Source organism: Eptatretus burgeri, unplaced genomic scaffold, assembly GCF_056783735.1.
Source record: "Eptatretus burgeri isolate ZD-2024b unplaced genomic scaffold, Ebu_testis_v1 Ebu_testis_scaffold_157, whole genome shotgun sequence".
Lineage (NCBI taxonomy): Eukaryota > Metazoa > Chordata > Myxini > Myxiniformes > Myxinidae > Eptatretus > Eptatretus burgeri.
In genome coordinates, this window is record NW_028222107.1 from 1 (window position 1) to 26,303 (window position 26,303).

General features: G+C 44.7%; 1 protein-coding gene across 4 annotated transcripts; it reads right to left on the minus strand.

Annotated features, from left to right (window-relative positions):
- Positions 1–2,011: 2,011 nt before the first annotated feature.
- Positions 2,012–25,136, minus strand: LOC147007457 (F-box/LRR-repeat protein 4-like). Of its 4 annotated transcripts, none has more exons than XM_085867110.1 (10): positions 20,076–20,273; positions 11,457–11,873; positions 10,756–11,134; positions 6,556–6,800; positions 6,165–6,378; positions 5,922–5,993; positions 4,776–4,859; positions 3,724–3,901; positions 3,038–3,197; positions 2,013–2,225 (listed from the first exon to the last, which is right to left on the minus strand). In XM_085867110.1, the coding sequence occupies exons 1-10, from the start codon at positions 20,117–20,119 to the stop codon at positions 2,219–2,221; spliced, it is 1,800 nt and encodes a 599-aa protein (XP_085723236.1). In that variant the 5' UTR covers positions 20,120–20,273; the 3' UTR covers positions 2,013–2,218. The 4 variants fall into 4 exon arrangements, with proteins under 4 accessions (XP_085723237.1, XP_085723236.1, XP_085723235.1 ...); XM_085867109.1 differs by lacking the exon at positions 20,076–20,273 and adding an exon at positions 23,715–25,136 and having other exon boundaries at positions 2,014–2,225; positions 4,776–4,910; XM_085867108.1 differs by having other exon boundaries at positions 2,016–2,225; positions 4,776–4,910; positions 20,076–20,272.
- Between the last annotated feature and the right edge of the window lie 1,167 nt (positions 25,137–26,303).

A 26,303-nucleotide genomic window follows, 5' to 3' on the forward strand; every position in this document is an offset into this window, starting at 1 on the left:
GATTCACGCCCCCGTTTCCTCCGAGCAATGGGCGAGCATGGTTCCGCCCCCGAGGTCATTCTGATCCGAATATTTGCTTATTAGCTGTTCCTGCCAGCATATAAGAAGGCGAGCGCAAGGCGAATGAAGTGAGTTGGGTTCTGGAGTCGTGGAGAAGAGTTGCAGAGAGAGTCGGGCGAGTGAGAGCAGTGGAACTGCAGGCAAGGGAGCTCGGGTCCGAGGCCATAAAGACGGCGGTCGGCGACCAGGTCGTGGTGTGGGATCGCTCGTTGCGGGACCCAAGCCAGCCAGCCATTCTCCTCCCCCAGGGCATCAACAATTCCCCCTTTCCCTCGCGCTGAGATAGTGCAAAAGGGGGCCCCGTTCCCACCCCACTCCAAACGTCGTGCCAAGGAAACCCGCCAAGGAGCACGGAGTCGGGGCACAGCCACGCGGCCACATTTGCGGCTCGCCCGCCAACGCGTCACGAGGACGCGGGTAGGACCCTCCCCCCCCCGGTCTCGCGGGCCTGGCCGCTCCTCCATGTCACGCGCACATTTGGCCTACAGGCCTGTTTGCCCCCTTGTCTATGAGGGTGGCTTCTTTTCTTTGCTTTTGTGTAAATGTGTGTTGGCGCCATCTGTAAAGTAAAGCTGTATAAGTGTTGCCGTGTGTGTGCGTAGTCAGTATTAACTCTGCTTTTGTTGCTTTTTTTGTTTTAATTGCTATATGTGCATTTTGACTGTATGGCTGTATATATGTGCTTTCCGTCTGCCGGGAAATAAATGTGCATTGTGTGAACTGTTTTCCCGTTTCGCTTCGTCTTTTCTTTATTCACCCTCCATCCTGCTTCACGTAAAGGGTTCGTAGTGGGTGCAAAACGCCCGGTAAATAATCTGAACCGTAGAGGTCGACAATAACACCGCTCGGTTATCCCGATAGTACGGAACGGGCCGCCCAAGCGGCTCGTGTCCGAAGTCGACCTGTGGCGAGATACGATCGCCTGGTTAACCCTCCACGTAGGTACTTAGGTAGGTCGACTTTGGCGAACAACCCTATCCCACGCGGGTGGCCGATTGGCACGATTGTGGTGAGGTCGAAAGGCCCACCCGTGACTGGCTCCGGGCGATAGTTCCCGGAGGGTCACGACTGAATTGTCCGTCCGATGGGCGATGCGGTCGCGATTCGAGTGACGTGGCCGTCCGCACGCCGGCGGGCGCGAATTCGCAACAGTATATACAAAATTGTGCTACGACATGAAAAACAGCATCCTGGTTGCCATGGCAACCTCTTTAGATGACGAACCTATGTCGCGACACACCGTCTCCAGAGTCTGTACCTACATACCAAATATGAAACGTGAAAGTTGAAAACTTTGGGAGTTAGAGTGCGGAAAGGAACGGATGAAAAAGAGCATCCTGGTTGCCATGGCAACCACTTTAGAAGACGAACGTATGTCGCGACACACCGTCTCCAGAGTCTGTACCTACGTACCAAATATGAAAAATGAAAGTTGAAACCTTTGGGAGTTAGAGTGCGGACAGGAATGGATGCAAAACAGCATCCTGGTTGCCATGGCAACCACTTTAGATGACGAACGTATGTCGCGACACACCGTCTCCACGGTCGTTACCTATGTACCAAATATGAGACGTGAAAGTTTAAAACTTTGGGAGTTAGAGTGCAGACAGAAACGGACAGACAGACAGACAGACGGACGACATAATACGCCCCGATATATATATATATATATATATATATATATATATATATATATATATATATATATATATATATATATATATATATATATATATATATATATATATATATATATATATATATATATATATCGGGTGTATAAAAAATAGTGTGGTCGATCAAAACATTAGAAAGGAAAAAATAACTTGCACCATAAATTTTAACATTTTCATGCTCACGCCGGGGGGAACGCTATAGCTCTGTTCTTCGAACAGGCGAGATAAAAAACAGCAATAATATCAACTAACACCAATATATTGTTGTAAAATGAATGCACGACACATTTCGATTGAAAACATTTATTTATCCAAGCTATTTACAAAACAAACACAACAAAACAATTTGAAAAAACCAAACAAAACAATTTGAACACAGCAAAAAACAGGGAAAAAAATTACTTTTGGAAAACCTTTTTGAAAACTTTTTGAAAAAGTGTGGACCCTTCCTCGGTGTGCACCTTCGGTTTGCTACCATCAATTCACAAACTGAAAAAAACAATCACACATGACGACAATTATTTTAAAATAAGAACAGCATTTTAAAATAATATTCAAACAACAATATTAAATGATATATATATATATATATATATATATATATATATATATATATATATATATATATATATATATATATATATATATATATGATTATATATATATAATCATTTAATATTATAGATATATACATATATATACATATATATATATATATATATATATATATATATATATATATCCATGTAAATATATACATATTGTTACAGCCAAGGGTTGGGAGTGTATTATGAGGGTGTTAATCCTCATTTGTCCGAGGAAGAGCCGGACCTGAGGCCACCGCTCACAATCAACTTCGCGGTACGGTGGGTTGCTTGAGAACCACGAACGCCACCCAGTTAACCACGAGTTCCAGTGTCCACCGTCTAATTGTGACGGTCAACTTGAGGTCTCGTGGATTCCTGAACGGGGAGCGCGGCCTCGGCAAAGCACCAATCTTATCTCGATTAGATCTTAATTAGGGCAGCCGAACGTTTAACCGCTGGTGCGTGCCGACTACTACAGGTCAATTCGTTTGATAATTACCTCCCAGTCTATCTAGGTTCGGACAATGTTGGATTAATGGAAGGAAAGAACAAGCACGGACAGGTTGGAACCTCAGCAAAGGAATTTTTTAATAAGGAATAAATTAAAAAAAAGAACTTTTCATTTCCATGTGGTAAAAATACAATCGGCTTCTCATGCATGGATCAGAGTGCTCCTCAGGTGTTTGCAACTCTGAACTGGTCATGTGATCTCACCGGAAGCCGGTATACTTGATGGAGACGTGTGGATAGCGATGTGCAAGTTGGAAGGCCGTCTCCTCCTCCATCCAGAAGCAGAAGGAAATGTTAAGGAAGCACATTTGCTGACAGGTATCAAGCAGGTGAAACACCCCTCTTGGGGTCACCAGCGGAGCTCCTGCCACACGCACAGAGATATAATCGCTTCGATGAATGACAAACAAGGGTGAAAATAGCTTCGTGGTCTGGAGCTTTGGTGTACAGTTAACAAAGTACGAAACTGCAGCACAACGGCACTCAGTGGAGTGCATACATCCACCAGGACGATAAGGACGAAATTATTCAATTTTGGTGAAGATCTAGAACCGGCGACTGTAATTTTTTCAGCGATTATTCACCATTGATAGATAGGGGGTCAAAAACGATATCTCAAAACGATATAGGACGGATTCTGACGAAACTTGGTGGATGAGTTGTGTAGGTGACAAGAACAAGCCAATTAGATTTTGGTTCAGGTCCCAATGCAGATCCGGCCGATCAGTGGAAGACAAAACGTAAACTGTTCAGCCTGGAGGAGGGACGCACTCCACCGAGTGCCGTTCTTATTTCTACTTGCAATTTTTATTTTCCTTCCACATCGAACAATCTCTGTGACCCTCTTGGATCCATCCACATCAGTTCCATCATCTCCACAATTACCGTACCAGGTATGTCGAGCTGCTCCAGTAAAGGGCAGTGAGTGGCGAGAGATTCGAGGTCAGTGTCGCTGATGGAGCAGTGAGCCGTTAACACCAGTCGGCGAAGTCTGGGCAGCTGTCGCGCCATCTCGATGAGAGCGCCACCGCCTGCCCGCACACGCTCACACCAGCCAAGGTCCAGGTCCTGTGTGGAACAGTTTAAGTGTGGAACAAGAAAATCAACATCAGTGTTGCAAGCAGTTTTTAAATTCCCATTTTTTCAAGAACTGCATTGGACAATTAGAGGGGCATTATAGCCACCAGTGTTTCGGAAAAAATATCATTTGACAAACGAACCGGCTCAACAAAACTATTCAGTGTTCTGATTTATCAAAATGCTGGAAGGAAGAAAAAAAGAGGATTTAAAACGATGAGGAAAGGGGAGGGAAGGGGTGTGATGAGAGGAGGAGAGTTGGTTGTTGAAAGTCACAATATAAATGCTGTATAAACTCGAAGGGCACTCGATGGAGCTCGTACCTCCACTATGCTGATCAGTTTACGTTTTGCCTTCCACTGATCGGTCGGATGTGGATTCGGACATGTTTCGTCCGAATCCGTCCATAACTTTTTGAGATATCCTACTATATGTCGTTTTCGGCCCGATCTCTCAATGGTGAAGAATCACTTTTAAATTTCTCAGATCCGGATCCGGATTCGTATCTTCAACAAAATTTCGTCCTTGTCACAAACACACGCTCTCCACTAAATTTCATCTGCATCCGTCCACAACTTTTTGAGATATTTCTTTCACAAAGAAACAGACAGACGTGGTGAAAACATTACTTCCATCCATCTTCGGTGGCGGAGGTACAAAATCTTCTCTGAAACTGCTTAACAGATCGATGCGAAGTGTTACATGTTTGATTGACTGTCCACGTGGAAAGAAAGTATAATCGCTTCTTAAAAGAAACTTAAATTGTCTATATGGAAGGAAATATTGTCCCAAACACAAGGCTTTCTCCTTATTCAACAACAGAAATTTTCAAGCATTGTATTCGTGTTTCTGTCAGGCCACATACCTCAATATCCTTACAACGGGATGTCAGGTGTGCCAATCCGACCTCCGTCAGCCTGGCGGATCTCCACATGTTGAGCGAGCGAAGCTGTGGGCAGTTTGAGGCCAGACTGAGTAAGACCGTGTCAGGACAATACACCTGAGGTTGGAAAGATGAGGAACGTGCATCGTGACACCCATAGCTGCAGGGGAAGGAAATGCTTCTGCGAATCCGATAACACAAGGGATATGCAAACTCAAACAAATCTCCAACAAAGATGTCATCAGCGGCAGTGTCCGACAAACACACAGTCCTTGTCTCTTTTCATATTTCAGGCACGAGCTTTGATTGAAATTTAAATCCTTTATTATCCCTCAGCTTAAAAAAATTATCTCAGCTATTATTATCTCAGCTATTGTCCAAGCATTCTCCCGAAGTTATTTGAAAAACACAGGCGGGTATTGTAATCGGCTCTGTTTGTGTGTCTCTCCGTCCGTCACACTTTGTCCTCCGAAAGGGATGGGCAGAAATTCACCAAACTTGGAAGTTGTGATCAGCACTTGGCAGGAAGGTGGAAGAACACAATCAATTTTCGCCACACACCCTTTTTAACATTTAACATAAATACAAATTTTAACATGTTTCGATGAAGCTTGGGACATGCAATCAACATTGGGGGGACGCGTGAAATACGAAACAAATTCCTTTGGATTTGTTCCCCGATTCATGCCTCGGGATGGGAACTTTGAGTCACAGAGATCAAAATGGAAAAATATTTAAATCAAAATTTGATTTTGGGTCATCCGTGGTGGAACTTTGCGAAATCTTTCTGCTTTGCTTAAGGGGGGTAGGGGGTCGAGATGGCGAGCCATCGTCCTCGCTCAAGTTTCCTTTCTTTTTGCAGCGATGAAGGTTCAAAAGGGATGTCTTTTTACTGTGTCGATTGCAACCTTGGATTCGATGCAGGGATGAGCAGCGCCTGGAGCTCATCATCATGAATCATAACCACACATCGACCGTGTTTATGTTTATGTGACGAGGAAAGGAAGTATCAAACAAATCAGATGAACTCATTCCAAGCAGGAAGTGAATCAGTTTGTCTTCACAATCGTACAGGACAATCATTTGACTGTAAAACACCTCTGCGGTTGCACATAGAGGTGTACATACCTGCGAACAGTCCCCGAGGTTGAGATGCCTCAACTCTGTGCACTTGGAAGTGATCCACAGGAGACTCTCCGTCTGAAACAAGATGGGAGTACAATGTCATCCTTTAACACTGGTTAAAATAATCCCCTTCCCATCCATGGAGCACACACAACGAGAGAGGAAAATGAAGATTTACTTACAATGGTTTTATAAATGACACAATTGCAAGAGAGTAAACGAACATAAACTCGGTGAACAGCTCACATTGATCCGCGTTCGGTACAGGACGAGGCGTTGCAGCCTCCGCAAGGACGAGAGCTGCTTGAATTCCCCGGGTGGTATTTGGTCACACGACGACAGGTCCAGGTCACGAAGATTTTGGCAGAGCTTGGTTATAGAGTCCAAGCATTCGTATGTCATCCAATGGCAATTTTCTAGCTCCAGGTGCAGGAGGTGCTCAGCAAACCCACCCAGGAAACTGAAAAGGTGCCGCAGGAAGACATTGGGACGGTGTTTTACACAAAGCAGTGAGAGACAAGAAGAACTTCAAAACCAACTTCCATCAACCCACGTTTGCTGTGGTGGAGACAGAGAAGTGGAGAGGGTTCACCTCAACCCAGGCCGTGCATTACTAACTTTGCAATGAATTACTCACTTTGTGAGGAGTGTAGGAGTGAAGCCACCATTGTTTCCGGTCCACGAGAGACTGAGCGAGCGTGTGTCGGTGAGACGAGGCTTCAAGGATAGAAGGTCCTCCTCGCAGAGAGATGGCCAGTAAGGCTTGAGGTCCAAGTGTTTATACAGGGAAGAGTTGCAGCAGTAGTCGCGCAGGGTACGGCTGCTTTGAGCGAGACAGCACAGCTCAGGGAGCGTCAGGTGAGATAAAATAATTTCTATAATCTGTCGTGGAAGTAAGGAAGCAACAAAAAAAACATCGATTGAATGATCAGTGCATCAACCTGACTCGCTGTCACTGTCCAGATTGTCAAGGATGTCCATCAAATGAAACACCAGTAACCCTCAAAACAACCCAGGTAACCACTAGTGAATCATCAAGGACTTCCAAACATAAACAGACTTGGACAGCCATTTCATTGTTGTATTGACACCATCGTCTGAAACCATTCTGAAGCCAAACAATGAGATGATGTGATTTGGAAATGCAAGTGAGAAAAGAATAAGAAAAGATTCACATACTCACACTCATCAAACATACATAGTAGGGGTTCACATACTCACACTCATCAAACATACATAGTAGGGGTTCACATACTCACACTCATCAAACATACATAGTGGGGGTTCACATACTCACTCATCAAACATACATAGAAGGGGTTCACATACTCACACTCATCAAATATACATAGTAGGGGTTCACATACTCACACTCATCAAACATACATAGTAGGGGTTCACATACTCACACTCATCAAACATACATAGTAGGGGTTCACATACTCACACTCATCAAACATACATAGTGGGGGTTCACATACTCACACTCATCAAACATACATAGAAGGGGTTCACATACTCACACTCATCAAACATACATAGTAGGGGTTCACAAACTCACACTCATCAAACATACATAGTAGGGGTTCACATACTCACACTCATCAAACATACATAGTAGGGGTTCACATACTCACACTCATCAAACATACATAGTAGGGGTTCACATACTCACACTAATCAAACATACATAGTAGGGGTTCACATACTAACACTCATCAAACATACATAGTAAGGGTTCACATACTCACAGTCATCAAATATACATAGTAAGGGTTCACATACTCACACTCATCAAATATACATAGTAAGGGTTCACATACTCACACTCATCAAACATACATAGTAAGGGTTCACATACTAACACTCATCAAATATACATAGTAAGGGTTCACATACTCACAGTCATCAAACATACATAGTAGGGGTTCACATACTCACACTAAGCAAACATACATAGTAGGGGTTCACATACTCACACTCATCAAACATACATAGTGGGGGTTCACATACTCACACTAATCAAACATACATAGTAGGGGTTCACATACTCACACTCATCAAATATACATAGTAAGGGTTCACATACTCACACTCATCAAACATACATAGTAAGGGTTCACATACAAACACTCATCAAATATACATAGTAAGGGTTCACATACTCACAGTCATCAAACATACATAGTAGGGGTTCACATACTCACACTCATCAAACATACATAGTGGGGGTTCACATACTCACACTCATCAAACATACATAGAAGGGGTTCACATACTCACACTCATCAAACATACATAGTAGGGGTTCACATACTCACACTCATCAAACATACAAAGTGGGGGTTCACATACTCACACTAATCAAACATACATAGTAGGGGTTCACATACTCACACTAATCAAACATACATAGTAGGGGTTCACATACTCACACTAATCAAACATACATAGTGGGGGTTCACATACTCACACTAATCAAACATACATAGTAGGGGTTCACATACTCACACTAATCAAACATACATAGTAGGGGTTCACATACTCACACTAATCAAACATACATATAAACATACATAGTGGGGGTTCACATACTCACACTAATCAAACATACATAGTAGGGGTTCACATACTCACACTAATCAAACATACATAGTAGGGGTTCACATACTCACACTAATCAAACATACATAGTAGGGGTTCACATACTCACACTAATCAAACATACATAGTAGGGGTTCACATACTCACACTAATCAAACATACATAGTAGGGGTTCACATACTCACACTAATCAAACATACATAGTAGGGGTTCACATACTCACACTAATCAAACATACATAGTAGGGGTTCACATACTCACACTCATCAAACATACATAGTAGGGGTTCACATACTCACACTAATCAAACATACATAGTAGGGGTTCACATACTCACACTAATCAAACATACATAGTAGGGGTTCACATACTCACACTAATCAAACATACATAGTAGGGGTTCACATACTCACACTAATCAAACATACATAGTAGGGGTTCACATACTCACACTAATCAAACATACATAGTAGGGATTCACATACTCACACTCATCAAACATACATAGTGGGGGTTCACATACTCACACTCATCAAACATACATAGTGGGGGTTCACATACTCACACTAGTCAAACATACATAGTAGGGGTTCACATACTCACACTAATCAAACATACATAGTAGGGGTTCACATACTCACACTAATCAAACATACATAGTAGGGGTACACATACTCACACTAATCAAACATACATAGCAGGGGGTTCACATACTCACACTCATCAAACATACATAGCAGGGGGTTCACATACTCACACTCATCAAACATACATAGTAGGGGTTCACATACTCACACTCATCAAACATACATAGCAGGTGTTCACATACTCACACTAATCAAACATACATAGTTGGGGTTCACATACACTCATCAAACATACATAGTAGGGGTTCACATACTCACACTCATCAAACATACATAGTAGGGGTTCACAAACTCACACTCATCAAACATACAGAGTAGGGGTTCACAAACTCACACTCATCAAACATACAGAGTAGGGGTTCACAAACTCACACTCATCAAACATACATAGTATGGGTTCACAAACTCACACTCATCAAACATACATAGTAGGGGTTCACATACTCACACTAATCAAACATACATAGTAGGGGTTCACATACTCACACTAATCAAACATACATAGTCGGGGTTCACATACTCACACTCATCAAACATACAGAGTAGGGGTTCACATACTCACTCTTCAAACATACATAGTAGGGGTTCACATACTCACACTAATCAAATATACAAAGTGGGGGTTCACATACTCACACTAATCAAACATACATAGTAGGGGTTCACATACTCATACTCATCAAACATACATAGTAGGGGTTCACATACTCACACTAATCAAACATACATAGTGGGGGTTCACATACTCACACTAATCAAACATACATAGCAGGGGTTCACATACTCACACTAATCAAACATACATAGTAGGGGTTCACATACTCACACTCATCAAACATACATAGCAGGGGTTCACATACTCACACTAATCAAACATACATAGCAGGGGTTCACATACTCACACTAATCAAACATACATAGTGGGGGTTCACATACTCACACTAATCAAACATACATAGCAGGGGTTCACATACTCACACTAATCAAACATACATAGTAGGGGTTCACATACTCACACTCATCAAACATACATAGTAGGGGTTCACATACTCACACTAATCAAACATACATAGCAGGGGTTCACATACTCACACTAATCAAACATACATAGCAGGGGTTCACATACTCACACTCATCAAACATACATAGCAGGGGTTCACATACTCACACTCATCAAACATACATAGTAGGGGTTCACATACTCACACTAATCAAACATACATAGCAGGGGTTCACATACTCACACTAATCAAACATACATAGCAGGGGTTCACATACTCACACTCATCAAACATACATAGCAGGGGTTCACATACTCACACTCATCAAACATACATAGCAGGGGTTCACATACTCACACTCATCAAACATACATAGTAGGGGTTCACATAATCACACTAATCAAACATACATAGTCGGGGTTCACATACTCACACTAATCAAACATACATAGTCGGGGTTCACATACTCACACTCATCAAACATACATAGTTGGGGTTCACATACTCACACTAATCAAACATACATAGTAGGGGTTCACATACTCACACTCATCAAACATACATAGTAGGGGTTCACATCCTCACCTCAAAAGGTAAAATGTCAAAATATCCATTTTTTGTGAAGGGGGAAAGCTTCCCTTCCTCTTTGTTTGCCCTACTTTCTTCCTCCATCTGTTTGACCAGATCTCGTCTCCTCTTTCTTTCCATCCTGTTTTGTTTCTGCCGAAGTCTGTCTGACTCAGCAACATCTTCATTCTTTCTCTTCTTCGGTTGCATAATGTCCACCGGGACACCGTACAGAACAACAGCAGCCAGTTCCATGGGGAAAGCGCTCAGGGAGCAATTGAACTCCAGACGGAGGACTTTCGTCGCAAAACCCGGTGGTTGTATCGTTGGGGAAAACGTGAAAGCGTCGTTTGGTGGAAGATTGGTGTCCACAGAGCCGGACCACAGCGTCCGCCACCTGCATCGTTCATCACCAAAGGAAACATTTTGAGGAGTGTCCTTTTGATTTTACCATGAAGTGGACATTGTGTATTAGGGTGTGGCTAATGTCATACAATACCAGGTAACTAATCTGGTTACAAAAACCTGGTTACAAAAAGGTAACTAATCCATTCTCTAACGAAGGTGTTTTAGAAATCCCGTTGTCATCATGTCAGACCAGTCAGATGCTCAACATCCTCCCAAAACAAACGATAATTGGTCATTTCGTCCCTTTTGGAGCCATGAGCATAAAGACTTTTAAAGTCGTTGGAGATTTAAACCAAAAGGGTCATTGGTACCTGTACACAGCAGACTCTTCACTTTCATCCCAGGACCTGGCCAGAATCCGAACCACATATCCAGGGGGGAACGACTCCAAGATCGAGACCCTGGTCGGGAAGACTGGCTCATCGAAAAGTAACTCGATGAAATCCTGGCTTTTAAACCACCCGGGATTCTTGGGACAACGTCGGGGTGTACATCTGGACAAGCGGTCACACCATGTTCTCGGCACGGTCACGTGCATGAAGGACCCAGAGAGGGAAAGTATGCGAAGTGGACCCACCAGGTCGCTCATGGAATTGTATCCTTCACACTGGGAGCTCAGGTCCAGAATGTGGCTCACGTGTTGAGACATCTCGGGAAAAGACGGCTGTGTGAAGAAACCTTCTTCCTGCAGTCCTGGTGCATTTCCACGCCGTTGGTTTCTCCTGGTCCTGTTGAACAGGAAGTGCAGAGCAGGATGAACATGCAAGTGTATTACACGCAGTCGTTGGAATAAAATCCACAATCGTGATCCAGCACACGTAGATCACGTGATCATTTATTTATTGCACTTGTTATCAGGAACTCAGATTATGTCATCACTTTCCCCCCCATTGCATCACTCAAAAACCTAATCTCATCTTCCCATGGTCTATTGTACTCGTTAAATGTTGATAGATCGACAAAAATTTATATTTGGCACCCATATTGATTTCCTAAATTAAACTCTTACAGCTTTGAGAAAGGCGATGAGCGTGTGTGTGTGTGTGTGTGTGTGTGTGTGTGTGTGTGTGTGTGTGTGTGTGTGTGTGTGTGTGTGTGTGTGTGTGTGTGTGTGTGTGTGTGTCCAGAGATTTAACTTCATGGTGGACATCACTTCACTTTTAAATGGCCCTAACAGAAAGCTGTAAGGAAAGGGAAACACAGCTCACTTGCTTTGAGAAGAGGTGTTATCATTTGAGCGAAACATGGAGATTTGCGAGAGACACGGAGAGAGGTTTGCCGGCTCATTTCTTCTTCTTCTTCCTCTTTCGGCTTGCTCCCGTTAGGGGTCGCCACAGCGGATCAACCGTCTCCATTTCGCTCTATCCTCCACATCTTCCATTGACACTCCAACCACCCGCATGTCTGCCCTCACCGCATCCATGAACCTCTTCTTTGGCCTTCCTCTTCTCCTCCTGCCTGGCGGCTCCATCTTCAACATCCTTCTCCCGATATACTCCGTTTCCCTCCTGTGCACATGTCCAAACCATCTCAATCTCGCCTCTCTCACTTTGTCTCCAAACCGTCCTGCCTGCGCTGTCACTCTAATACACTCATTCCTTATCCTGTCCATCCTCGTCACTCCCAACGAGAATCGCAGCATCTTTAACTCTGCCACCTCCAGCTGTGGTTCCTGTCTTTTTGTTAGCGCCACCACCTCCAAACCATACAACATAGCTGGTCTGACTACCGTCTTGTATACTTTCCCCTTCACTCTTGCAGCTACCCTTCTGTCACAAATCACTCCTGCAACTCTCCACCCACTCCATCCTGCCTGCACTCTCTTTTTCACTTCTCTCCCACACTCTCTGTTACTTTGGACAGTTGATCCCAAGTATTTAAACCAATCCACCTTCCCCACCTCAACTCCTTGCAACCGCACCATACCACCACCCTCCCTCTCATTTATGCACATGTACTCCGTCTTACTCCTACTGACTAACATTCCCCTTCTCTCCAGTACGTACCTCCACCTCTCAAGGCTCGCTTCAGCCTGCTCCCGACTCTCCCTACAGATCATGACGTGATCCAGCGAACATCATAGTCCATGGAGACTCCAGTCTGATCTCGTCCGTCAACCTGTCCATCACCATTGGAAACAGGAAAGGGCTCAGAGTTGATCCTTGGTGCAATCCCACTTTAACCTTAAACCGGTCCGTCATTCCTACCGCACACCTCACCGCTGTCACACTGTCCTCGTACATATCCTGCACGATCCTCACATACTTATCCACCACTCCCGACTTCCTCATACAATACCACAACTCCTCTCTTGGCACCCTATCATAACCTTTCTCTAAATCCACAAACACACAATGTAACTCCACCTGGCCTTCCCGATACTTCTCCATCAACATTCTCAAAGCAAACATTGCATCAGTGGTGCTCTTTCCTGGCATAAACCCATATTGCTGCTCACAGATCGTCACCTCTCCTCTCAACCGAGCTTCCACTACCCTTTCCCACAACTTCATGGTGTGGCTTAACAACTTTATCCCTCTGTAATTTCCACAGCTCTGCACATCACCCTTATTCTTGAAAATCGGAACCAGTACACTTAATCTCCACTCTTCCGGCATCCTCTCACTTTCCAAGACTTTATTAAACAATCTGGTTAACAGCCCCACTGCCATCTCTCCAAAGCACTTCCATGCCTCCACTGGTATACCATCTGGGCCAACCGCCTTTCCACTTTTCATCTTCTTCATAGCAGTCCTCACTTCATCCTTACTGATCCACCCCACTTCCAGATTCATTATCTCCACCTCTTCCAACCTTCTCTCTCTCATTTTCTTCATTCATCAGCTCCTCAAAGTACTCCATCCACCTTCTCAACACACTCTCCTCGCTCGTCAGCACATTCCCATTTGCGTCCTTTATCACCCTAACCTGCAGCACATCCTTCCCAGCTCGGTCCCTCTGTCTTGCCAATCGGTATAAATCCTTTTTCCCCTTCTTTTGTATCCACCTGCTCATGCAGCTTGTCATGTGCCTTTTCCTTGGCCTTTGCCACCTCTCTTTTGCCTTTCGACGCCACTCCTTGTACTCCTGCCTACTTTCTTCATCTCTCTGACTATCCCACTTCTTTTTCGCCAACCCCTTCTTCCTTATACTTTCCTGTACTTCCTCATTCCACCACCATGTCTTATCTTCTTCCTTCCTCTGTCCAGATGTCACACCAAGTACCTTCCTAGCTATCTCCCTCACAACTTCTGCTGTCGTTGCCCAATCATCCCACCCATCTTTTCCACCATCCAACGCCTGTCTCACCTCCTCCCTAAATTTCACGCAACAGTCTTCCTCCTTCAGCTTCCACCATCTGGTCCTTGGTTCAGCCCTCACTCTCTTCCTCAACCTCACCTCTAAAGTCATCCTACAGACCACCAATCGATGCTGTCGAGCTACACTCTCCCCTGCCACAACCTTATAATCACTAATCTCTTTCAGGTTGCATCTCCTACTTAAGATGTAATCCACCTCTGTGCACTTTCCTCCACTCTTGTATGTCACCCTGTGTTCCTCCTTCTTCTTGAAATACGTATTTACCACTGCCATTTCCATTCTTTTTGCAAACTCTACCACCATTTGCCCTTCCACATTTCTCTTGTTGAGACCGTACCTCCCCATCACCTCCTCATCCTCTTTATTCCCTTCCCCAACATGTCCATTGAAATCTGCTCCAACCACCACTCTTTCATCCTTGGATACACTCTCCACCACTTCATCTAACTCACTCCAGAAATCTTCTTTATATTCCATCTCACACCCCATATGTGGGGCATATGCACTGATGACATTCATCATCACCCCTTCAATTTCCAACTTCACACTCATCACTCGGTCAGACACTCTCCTCACCTCCAATACCCTCTTGACATAATCTTCCTTCAGGATTACCCCGACACCATTTCTCCTCCCATCCACACCATGGTAGAACAGTTTGAAACCACCTCCAATGCTCCTCGCCTTACTCCCCATCCACTTGGTCTCTTGTACACACAGTATGTCCACCTTTCTTCTCTCCATCATATCAGCCAACTCTCGCCCTTTGCCAGTCATCGTCCCAACATTCAGAGTTCCAACTCTCACCTCCACACTTCTACCCTTCCCCCTCTCCCACTGCCTCCGGACTCGCCTTCCCCGTCTCCTTCTCCTCCTTCGCCCAGCAGTAGCACAATTTCCACTGGTACCCTGCTGACCACCGGTACCGGTGGCGGTCGTTGGTAACCCGGGCCTCGACCGATCCGGTATGGAAATTCGTTTTGTTGTCCGCATAATGATTTGGCATAGGTTTTTATGCCGGATGCCCTTCCTGACGCAACCCTGGTCGCCTCTTACGACACACAGGGATATGGTACACCTATTCTAACCGGGGCATACACCGGGCCCAGTACAACTGGTGCTCATTTCGCCGACCTCGGAAGGATGGCAGGCTGAGTCAACCCCCTGGTGTTTTCGACTTGGTTTTATATACCGCTTGGTTTTATATACATATACATATATATATAATATATGTATATGTATATGTATATATATACATATATATATACATATACATATACATATATTAATTCAGTGTCCCAACGGGGCTTGAACTCAGGGCCTTTTGGGTCCCAAGCCACTGCCCTAACCACTGCGCCAACACCAGGCTCGTTTGCCGGCTCATTTCGCATCACTGAAACAATTCAAACAGGAGACAAAACTATGAACTTGACACCGAGAATCTAAAAAATGTGATCCTGGCAATGCAAGAAGCCTTCGCAGGGCCATTTCAGGAATTCAGAAAGGAAAAGGCAACTTTATCATTTGTGTTGAAATCCCTTGAAGCAGACACTTCTGCCTCAACTTTTCAGCATTTACAGGAGGAGACCGAGCAGAACTTGAACTGGCAGATTTGCAGGACAAGGACGTGTGGAGTTCTAAACTCAGAGGCGAAGTGACCAAACTCGAAAATCTAGAAAGGCACAGATCAACCCTGGCACTTCAACACAGATGGACCGAAATGCATGATCTTAAAAAAAAAGAAGACCAAATAGTGTTTGAAGTTTGGAATTCTTCACGGGAAACCGACAGTAACGTGAAGAGATATGGATATGGCATTCCGTCCATCTTCGGATCGACTTGCCTGTGCGAGCAAGTGATCTCAACGATGAACTTCATAAAAAGCAAACTGAGAAACCAATTGAATGAGGAGAGTTTGAAGTACTGCTGGAAAATGAAAACGACAGCACACTGTCCAAACATCGAACGACTCTCAATGGAAACTCCACAGGAGAAATCACACGAAACTGGAAGGACACTCGGTTGGGCGTGTACATCCGCCACGCAATGTCTGATCCAGTAGAACATATGGGGCCCAAATCTTTTTTCGACATATCATGATATATATATGTATGTATGTATATATATATATATATATATATATATATATATATATATATATATATATATATATATATATATATATATTTCTTCTTCTTCTTTCGGCTGCTCCCTTTCGGGGTCGCCACAGCGGATCATGCGTATGATCCGCATAGTGATTTGTCACATGTTTTACGCCGGATGCCCTTCCTGACGCAACCCTGGTCGCCTCTTACGACACACAGGGATATGGTACACCTATTATAACCGGGGTATACACCGGCCCAGTACAACTGGTGCTCATTTCGCCGACCTCGGAAGGATGACAGGCTGAGTCAACCCCCTGGTGTATTAATTCAGTGGCCCAACGGGGCTTGAACTCAGGACCGTTTGGATCCCAAGCCGCTGCCCGAACCACTGCGCCAACACCAGGCTCATATATATATATATATATATATATATATATATATATATATATATATATATATATATATATATATGTATATATATATGTATATATGTATGTATATATCGATATATGTATATTCGATGCGCCCGCCGGCGTGCGAGCGGCCACGTAACTCGAATCGCAGCACGTCGCCCACCGGACGGACAATTCCGTCGTGACCCTCTCGGACTAACGCCGGGAACTAGTCACGGGTGGGCCTTTCGGCCTCACCACGATCGTGCCAATCGGCCCCCCGCGTGGGATAGGGTTGCTCGCCAAATTCGACCTACCTAAGTACCCACACGGAGGGTAGACCGGGAGATCGCACCTCGCCGCAGGTCGACTTCGGACACGGGCCACTTTAGGCGACCCGTTCCGTACTATCGGGATAACCGAGCGGTGTGATCGTCAACCTCGACGGTTCCGATTAATTATTGGGAGTATTTAGCCCACGACCAACCCTTTACGTGAAGTAAGATGGAGATTCAATTAAAGAAAAGACGAAGCGAAACGGGAAAAACAGTTCAACATAATTCACATTTATTGCGCGGCAAACGGAAAGCACACATATACAATCACAACAATTATGCACCAAAAGCAAATGTAAAAGAAACACAACAATTATGCACCAAAAGCAATTGCAACAAAAGAAACACAATGCAGATCTACTACCGACTACGCGAGCACACGGCAACACTTAAACAGTTTTACTTTACAGACGGCGCCGACAACACATATACTCCAAAGCAAAAGAAAAAGGGGCCACCCTCTACGACAAGGGGGCAGACGGGCCTGGGGCCAAGACCGCGTGGAGCCTACCCATCTTGTGATGAGCCGCAAAATGGCGGCGGTGCCCCGACTCCGCGCTCCTCTGCGGGTTTCGTTGGCACTGCTTGGAATGGGGTGGGAACGGGGCCGCCTTTTCGCACTATCTCAGCACGGGGGGAAACAGGGGGGGTTGTTGATGCTCTGGGGAAAGAGGAAAGCTGGCTTGCTTGGGTCCCGCGACGAGTGACTCCACTGCGCCTCGACTGCATTCCCGGCTTCCCCTCTCTGCAGCTCCCCGACAGACTCCGAACCCCGGCAGACCGACTCTCCTCCAGACCCGTCTTGACTGCTGCTGCTGCTGCTGCTGCTGCTGCTGCCACGCTTCGCCGCCGCCACACCTCTCCAACTCGCCCGAGCCCGAAACAGAAACTCTCTACTCACTCAATTCGCCCCGCGCTCGGCGCTTTATAGTGCGACAGGAGAACCCATATGCAGATTTCCGGATCAGGATGGGCTCGGGGGCGGAGCCACGCTCGCACATTGGACGGAGGAAAAGTGGGCGTGAATCATTCCTGATCCGCGAATCTGCATATATCGATTCTCCTCCGTCGCGCCTGGAGGCGGGGCCAAATCGCCCCGCGCTTAATGATTGGACGGATCGGATGTGGGCGTGTATCATTCCCGATCCGACCTCCCCTCGGAAAGGCCGCTCTTTGTACCCGCGGCTCAGCGCGCGCCCTGCACGAGGCCAGGACAGCCCGAAGCTCGGCGCCCACAAGTGGTGCGGGAATGGCCGCAGAAGGAGGAGAGGTGAAGGTGGTGGAGGGTTTATTGTGGCGGTGATGGCCATGGCGACGCTTGGAATGGCGGTGATGCGATGTTTACGGGAGCGAGCCGTGACGGTAAAGGTCGTGGCTGTTGGCGTTGTTGTTGTTGTGAAGCGGCGTTGCAGTTGGTGGTTGTTGTGTGATGGCGGTTGAGACGTGGTTGGTTCAAAATAAAGATAGAACAGAAAAACGGCTATCTTAAAGGGTCGCAGCCCGAATGAATCACATTTATTCCCTCTAAACAACGGGTTTGGGCTGCACATGTACTTACAGAGATATCTCACCTGCGGGACCTGAATGGTGGTTTGCGAATTTCCTCAACCACAACAATATATATATATACACCTATATATCGTTTTGGTCCCCTCTCAATGGTGAAGAATCACTTTAAAAATTGAAAAATTATGTTATCTGGATCTGGATCTTCACCAAAATCTAATCAGTTCGTCATTGTGACATACCCAACGTGTCCACAACTTTTTGAGATATCCTGCACACAGACAGACAGACACACACACACACAGGTATGAAAACAACGTCCTTCCACCTTTGGTGATGGAGGTAAATATGGGAAAGCTGAATCGATGTGCTGAAGAAAATTTCATGGCCCCTCTTATTGGTACCAACTCAATAACCATGTATTGCATTAAAAATCAATGTTTGTGTCTTTGTCCTGTTATTCAATTGTTGAAAGAACCGACCATCATCTCAGACCTTAACTAACCCTAACAAATCAATTTCAATTCAGACCGGGTCACTCTACCCTGGTGTGAATCACAGTCACAGTCACAGTCACCCATCTTTGATCAGATTGAAAAATAAAATGAGTTACCCGTGTTTGCCGTCATGTGATGTACTTTTGCCAAGTTTGAATAGAATCAGAGCGAGCAAGTCTGAGAAATGGTTGGGGACTTATTTAAGTGACACAATGGCTGCCGGTCGGCCATCTTGGATGTGATGTCGAAATAAAACGACGTTCACATGTAATCCATGATTATTATCCATATACCAGGAGTGAACAACATCGGGGAATGCGTGTCGAGAAATGTTTGAGGACGTGTTCAACATTGGGGTTTTATACAATCAAAAAGGCCGCCTCCCATCCCCCTCCTCTCTCTCCCTCCCTCCTCTTCTCCCATCCCCCTCCTCTCTCTCCTCTTCTTCCCCATCCCTCCTCTTCTCCCCCATCCCTCCTCTTCTCCCCTCACGCTCCCTTCAAGACCCTCCCCCCCACTACATGTTTTTCTCACCAAACAACGGGTTGTATTTTCTTGTACATAAATATCATGAGGAACGATGAAGAACATGATGTGATGACTTACGAGCGGACGGAACATAACCTCGGGTTAATGATGGAGTGAATGGAGCAGAATGTTCATGAAGAACAACATGACGTCATTTGATTAAATACGTCAGCGAAGCGACGAGTAATTTGGCGGGAAATCCGATATTTATATTTCCCACCCTGAAGAAGCCCCTGCACTTACTGTGACGAACGACGTCGCCGCCGTCCTCCTCCAATTGGGTTCATTGTGGATTGAGAAGGGAAACCGAGGGAATGGTCAACGACCTGGAAGGTTCGGGTGAAGGGAGCGAAGACTCGCACGTTTTGAGGCCTTCTGTATCAAGGCCGACGATCTTCTCCAGGCAAACTCCGTGACCAGGAACTGGCGCTGAGGACGTTGCCGTTGACTCCGCCCCTCACGTACGGAAATGGCGGCTTGATCGGTTCAGATGACGTCATCACGTTCTCACGTGGTATCGCTCAAAAACCTTCAATTTTATCACAGCACATTTTACTCGTTCAATGCTTTCCAAGATCTACGGAAATCTAGATTTGCCACACAACGTGTGTGTGTGTGTGTGTGTGTGTGTGTGTGTGTGTGTGTGTGTGTGTGTGTGTGTGTGTGTGTATGTGTGTGTGTGTGTGTGGATATGTGTATGTGTGTGTGAAAGGGTGTGGGAAGCTGAAATTTTGCATGCAAGTCCAAATGGAGGGGAAGTTCAAAATGTATGAAGGCCTCAAGGATTGGTCTTTTAATTTGGAATTGGGCTCCCGGCATGGATGTGCAAAAATGATGGTGTTCAGATCCCGAAAATGGACACATTTTCCCTTATATCTTGAGAAATATAGCAGCTAAAAGAATGAGTGAACACTTTCTCGGTTCAGAAGGAGGTCCTATATCACGTGATAACATTTGAGAGAGCTGCGACTTAAAAGAAGAAATTTATTTGGAAAAAGCAAATGATTTTACACGTCCTGTCATGTGAATGATTTTGCCCACTGACAACATATAACGGTCCTCATCCATCAATCCATCCATCGATCCGTTCATCCTTACATCCACTTATCGATCCATCCATGACTCCTAACTCGTCACACGGAACTGCTGCCTCGTGAGAAGCCCGATTCCATGGAATCGTGATGCTCGCTCATTGGTGTACACGCCAGTGATAGCCTATTTATAACTGTGTACACACGTTGATCGCACTGCAGGCAGGACAATGGCGACTAAGCGTAAGCTTACAACTAAAACCTACCAAGAAAAATACGACATTGTCCAGTTTTGCGAGGCAAATCCACTGATGAAAAAAACAGCCATAGCTGAGAAGTTGGACATCAAACGGCAGACATTGAACGATATGTTGAAGAATAAGGGCACGATGTTTGGATAAGTGGAGAAGATCGTGAGGCCGGTGGTAAGTGTGAAACGCATGAAATGTGTGTCCTTTGAAGATGTCGATGACGCGCTCATCATCTGGTTTCGGCAAAGGGGCATGATGATGCCGAGACCTTGCCGATGCACTGGATAGACAGATTCAAAGTGAGGTGGGGAATCGGCAAGGTCAAGAAGTGCGGCGAATCAGGCAGCGTGGATTCGGCAGTGGTGCACGACTGGAAGGATGGCAAATTGAAAGACATCTTGGAAAGGTATCAGCCTCGGGACGTGTACAATGCCGATGAGACTGGGCTTTTCTGGCAGATGCTACCAGAAAAGTCTCTGGGGTTCGTTGGTCAATCCCATCATGGTGATAAGCAGGCGAAGTTGTTGTCTTACAGTTCATTATCTTTACTTTTGATAAACTGATTCATGAATTCCATCTTTGCTTGATCACTGTCCAACTCACCAATGAACCCCCACCTATGCCCCGAGGATTGTGTTTTCCTTTTGGTACAATAGCAGGCTCTCACACATACGTGTCCAGGCCACGCGCGACTTCATTCTTCACCCCACAGTCATCATGAATGTTCGCATACGCGTAAGTCGTCACATTTCTAAGTCGTCACTTTTTTCTCGGTCCCGATGGTGACGACTTACGCCTAGTCTACTGTTCTATATATATATATATATATATATATATATATATATATATATATATATATATATATATATATATATATATATATATATATATATATATATATATATATCGGGCGTATAAAAATAACAATTCCAACATGACACCATTCCCACCGCCCCCCCTCCCCCCCGCTTTCCCTCAAGTCCCCTTATCAAATGCATGTCCAGACTCCATTCTCCAACTCACTACCCCCTCTCTCCTCCATTCTCTTTGCGCCCCCCCCATCTCCTGGAATGCATCGTGACGTTTGGTGAGGCCTCGCTCTCCCTCCCTTCCTCGCCCTCCCACACTTCCGAGGTCCCCTTTCCTCACCCCTTCCTCCCTCCCCCTCCCCCATCTTAATGTTCCCGGCAGTGAAGCAACAGGTTGTATTTGCTATTTTTATACTATAATGGTTTCAAGATACGATAATGGTGTAATCTGTTATCGAGGCAGCTGTGATACTACAATGGCAAGCTAAAGCACATGAACACTAAATTAAAGGCTGAAAAGAAGAAAAACAATAAATAATTTTCAAGGAGCTATTCATTTGGATAACCCACAAATGCATTAACTTCAAGAACATCCTGAAACTCGCCGGGACAATAAAGCGGGCTATGTATAGGTCTGATACAGGAGAGAGAGAGAGAGAGAGAGAGAGAGAGAGAGAGAGAGAGAGAGAGAGAGAGAGAGAGAGAGAGAGAGAGAGAGAGAGAGAGAGAGAGAGAGAGAGAGAGAGAGAGAGAGAGAGAGAGAGAGAGAGAGAGAGAGAGCACTTTTGAATGCGCCATCTTGATCATGCCTGAGCTCGACTGACCAGAGGATCTTTGCACGGCAACCTTCATTTTTCCAAATGCATGAGCTGGTCAACATTCCATGGTGACCTTCGCAAAATGAATCATAATGAAGGTCATCATAGTTATGCCCACCATGGTGATCATCCACAGCAAACAACAAATGCAACACAGACATGAACTACCCAACGGCCATGCAGACCTTACCGTGCCATTTAACCCTCCGGGGATCTTTGCCTGGTTGAGGGTTAACCATGACCATCACCGCCGCGCCTCAGCACAGAGCGCCTTTTCCTGTGTGTTTTGTATTTCACGGCGATGGCCCCGCTTCACACAGGAGCAACAATGGCCTCATCGGCTTGAACTGTGTCTGACTTTGAACTGGATTACCGACTGAACTGCAACTAAATGTATGGCAAATTATGAGGGACAGCAGAAAAATCCAAAATACTGAACTTCAAACATAGAGTACTGTATGGGGCATGCAGTCTACCATTAACGCCTTTCCAGTGAACCCCCTCCCCCCCCCAATCCAGTATCACTGCTCACCTCCACTCATTTGTTCCTCCTTTTCCCACATGTGTAATCAACTTCCACATTCTCTTAAATATAATTTTTTCCTCAGATCTTCAAGACTCCTCTTCACCACAATCTCAGATCATCCCCCATCCAAAACTATGATCTTTTTAACATCCGTTAACTCCCCCCCCCCATCTGCCCAGCCCCGTCAACATTTTGCTTCTGTATCCACAACCAGATAACTGACCAAATGCAGCACAAGAGGAACAAACAGGCAAATATGGAGTTATCAGGAGGAACCTGGATTGGATTCGGGTTTTGGCTGCTGATTTTTCGACGTGTGATTCGATTTTTCGAGGTCCCTAATCGTGAGTCACACTCGATTCAAACAGAGCCAACAGAAATCTGACACAACAAACCCGGACAGTGTATAATCCGCAGAGACCCACAGGCCTCATGTGTTCGGCCCACCAGAAAACAAAGATGGCGGCCATATTTTGGCCAGGTGCCGTGGTGGAGTAAAGCGACCAATGTGGGTGTGGTCCGGCAGCTGTCCAACCAATCGGTAAACATTTCAAAAATCGACCCCCACCAACAGCAACGTGGAACTCTTGCAGACCTGTGACATGTCACATGTAAAAATCAAAAACATCAACACATTTCAAATTGAGGAATCTAATCCTGTTTTGGAAATTTAAATTCGAACACCAGGAAGTGTTAAAACCCGAATTCTTACTAATCTTTCCCCTGCTGCACTCACTGCCAACCATCGGAGCAGCAAGGGCCTGTCCACCAGATTTGGGTTTCAACATTAGGCCAGGGTAGGGACGTTAAACTGCCGAAGTCATGCCGATCACGTGACCGGAAGTGTGTCAAAATGGCCGATTTCATCAATCTTTGGGAAATCTGTTAAATTCCTTCAAAAATATTCTTCTGCGGATCCACCAGTCAGAGTGCGACCAAATTTGGGTTGTGGCATTAGATTCGGGTAGGGATGTTAATTATATTGCAGAAGTCATGCTGATCACATGACCGGAAGTGTGTCAAAATGGCCGCCTTTTTCCACCACAGGTCGAGTGGTCCTATTTTTATCTGTGCAGTCAGTCAGTGTACAGGTGTGGTGTAGAGTCTGACCACGTACTCACCGACTTTGAATCAAGTTATTTGTGTTTTCCAACGAGTGTACAAGAAACTTGACAAACATTTTGAAGAATTCTACTTGGACAGTGAAGGGTGTGCTGTTCTTCTTCCTCGCACCACAGCCATATTTTGGAGCGTCTTCATTCCACCTCTTGGGCATTGAAATCCCCTGAAGAAACACAAGACGGCTGAAAATGATTTGTAAACGGAACAAAAGTTCATCACATAGTTCTTTGAGAGAAAAACAGAGCACAGATGGGCTGAAGTGTGACAATCAACTGCCCAGATCAAGTCAAAGACGTTCAAGTTCAAGTTAATTTTTTCCCAAAATTCAAAAAAAAAGCAACAAGCGACCGACCATGTCAAGAAGAACAAACAAAACAGTCGACAAAACTGGAATGGCACTCGATGGAGCGTGTACCTAGAAGAAGAGTAAAAAATGAAGAAGTGTAATAAATGAAGAAGAGTAAATAATGAAGAACAGTAAAAAAATGAAGAAGAAGAGTAAAAAAAGAAGAAGAGTAAAAAAAGAAGAGTAAAAAATGAAAAAGTAATAAATGAAGAAGAGTTAAAAAAATGAAGAAGAAGAGTAAAAAAATGAAGACCTCTCCAGGCTGAACAGGTTCCTTTTTGTATCCCACTGGTGGACCAGATCTGGATCCGGACCTGAACCAAAAATCGAATCTGCTTGTTCTTGTCGCCGACGTTTTCTTATAACTCGTCCGAAACTTTTTGAGATGTGATATCTGTCGTTATTGGCCCGATCTCTCGATAGTGAAGGATCCAAAAAATTCTCGCATCTGGATTTTCACCAAAATCGAATCAATTCGTCCTTGTGACACTCCCAAACCTGGTCCACCAAGTTTCGTCCAAATCCGTCCATAACTTTTTGAAGATGTCCTGCTCCAAAAACAGACAGACGGGAGTGAAAACTGAAAACGTGACCTGCGTCCGCCTTCGGTGGCGGAGGTAATCAATGTGGCTGATTGTTCAGATATCGTTGTCGGTGTGACGGCAATCGGAATAAACGTCGCCAATATTATATCCAAGAGATATTGAAAAAAAGGAGTTTTGGCGGCAACGAAGAGAGTCGACGTTAAAATGACCAATCAGAAGCAACGATTTACTGTGAATAGAGAGAGGATTTGAAAATAAAACTTGAAATTCATGTAATAATTCATTTTGATTAGATCCTGATGGTCGATAAATAAAACCGATCAATATTCCTTTTTTTAAACCAGGATTAATAATTTCAATGGGAGATCGTTTGGCTGGAACGGTCGGGACAGCTTGCAGGGTGTCCAGCCAGAGTGTGTCCGGCATCGTCGCCAACACCTGGGTGTGGGTGGAACGACAGAATGAAGATTCCACCAAAGGATGAAGGTTTTGGACATTGTACGGATTTGAGTTCCCACAGACAGATTTTCGACGACGTTCGGGATTGTGCAACTGCGAAACCGTTTCAGATATGTTACATCAAAACCAACATTACAAATGGATTCAAACAGGATATAAAAGGAGTCGATCAATGAACAAAATGCAGAGCCTTGTTGTGATGTATATATATATATATATATATATATATATATATATATATATATATATATATATATATATATATATATATATATTATACATATATATATATATATATATATATATATATATTGCATGAGATCAGTGAACAACTGTGGACTCACTCGCTCACTGACGGACACAGCACCATTACCATTGTATCTTGTGTGTTGTCTTGCCAAAACGAAGTTTTTGCAAGATATGTTAGTCAGCTTGTATGTTTTTCTTTTGTTTGTCTGTAATCACGTATAAAAATTCTGCAGAGCACAGTTATCATTGGAAATTTTTGTAACTTCGCATATCAGAGGCCTATAGAGGTCACTTTCAGCGCACAAAATTTAGAAG

Coding starts and splice junctions, on each gene's coding strand:
- LOC147007457 (XM_085867108.1), bottom strand. CDS start 20,119: ATGAACCCAATTGGAGGAGGACGGCGGCGACGTCGTTCGTCACA. Junction 11,135..11,456: donor GAAGAGTCTGCTGTGTACAG/GTACCAATGACC, acceptor TGAACGATGCAG/GTGGCGGACGCTGTGGTCCG. Junction 3,902..4,775: donor CCCGTTGTAAGGATATTGAG/GTATGTGGCCTG, acceptor TGTTCCACACAG/GACCTGGACCTTGGCTGGTG.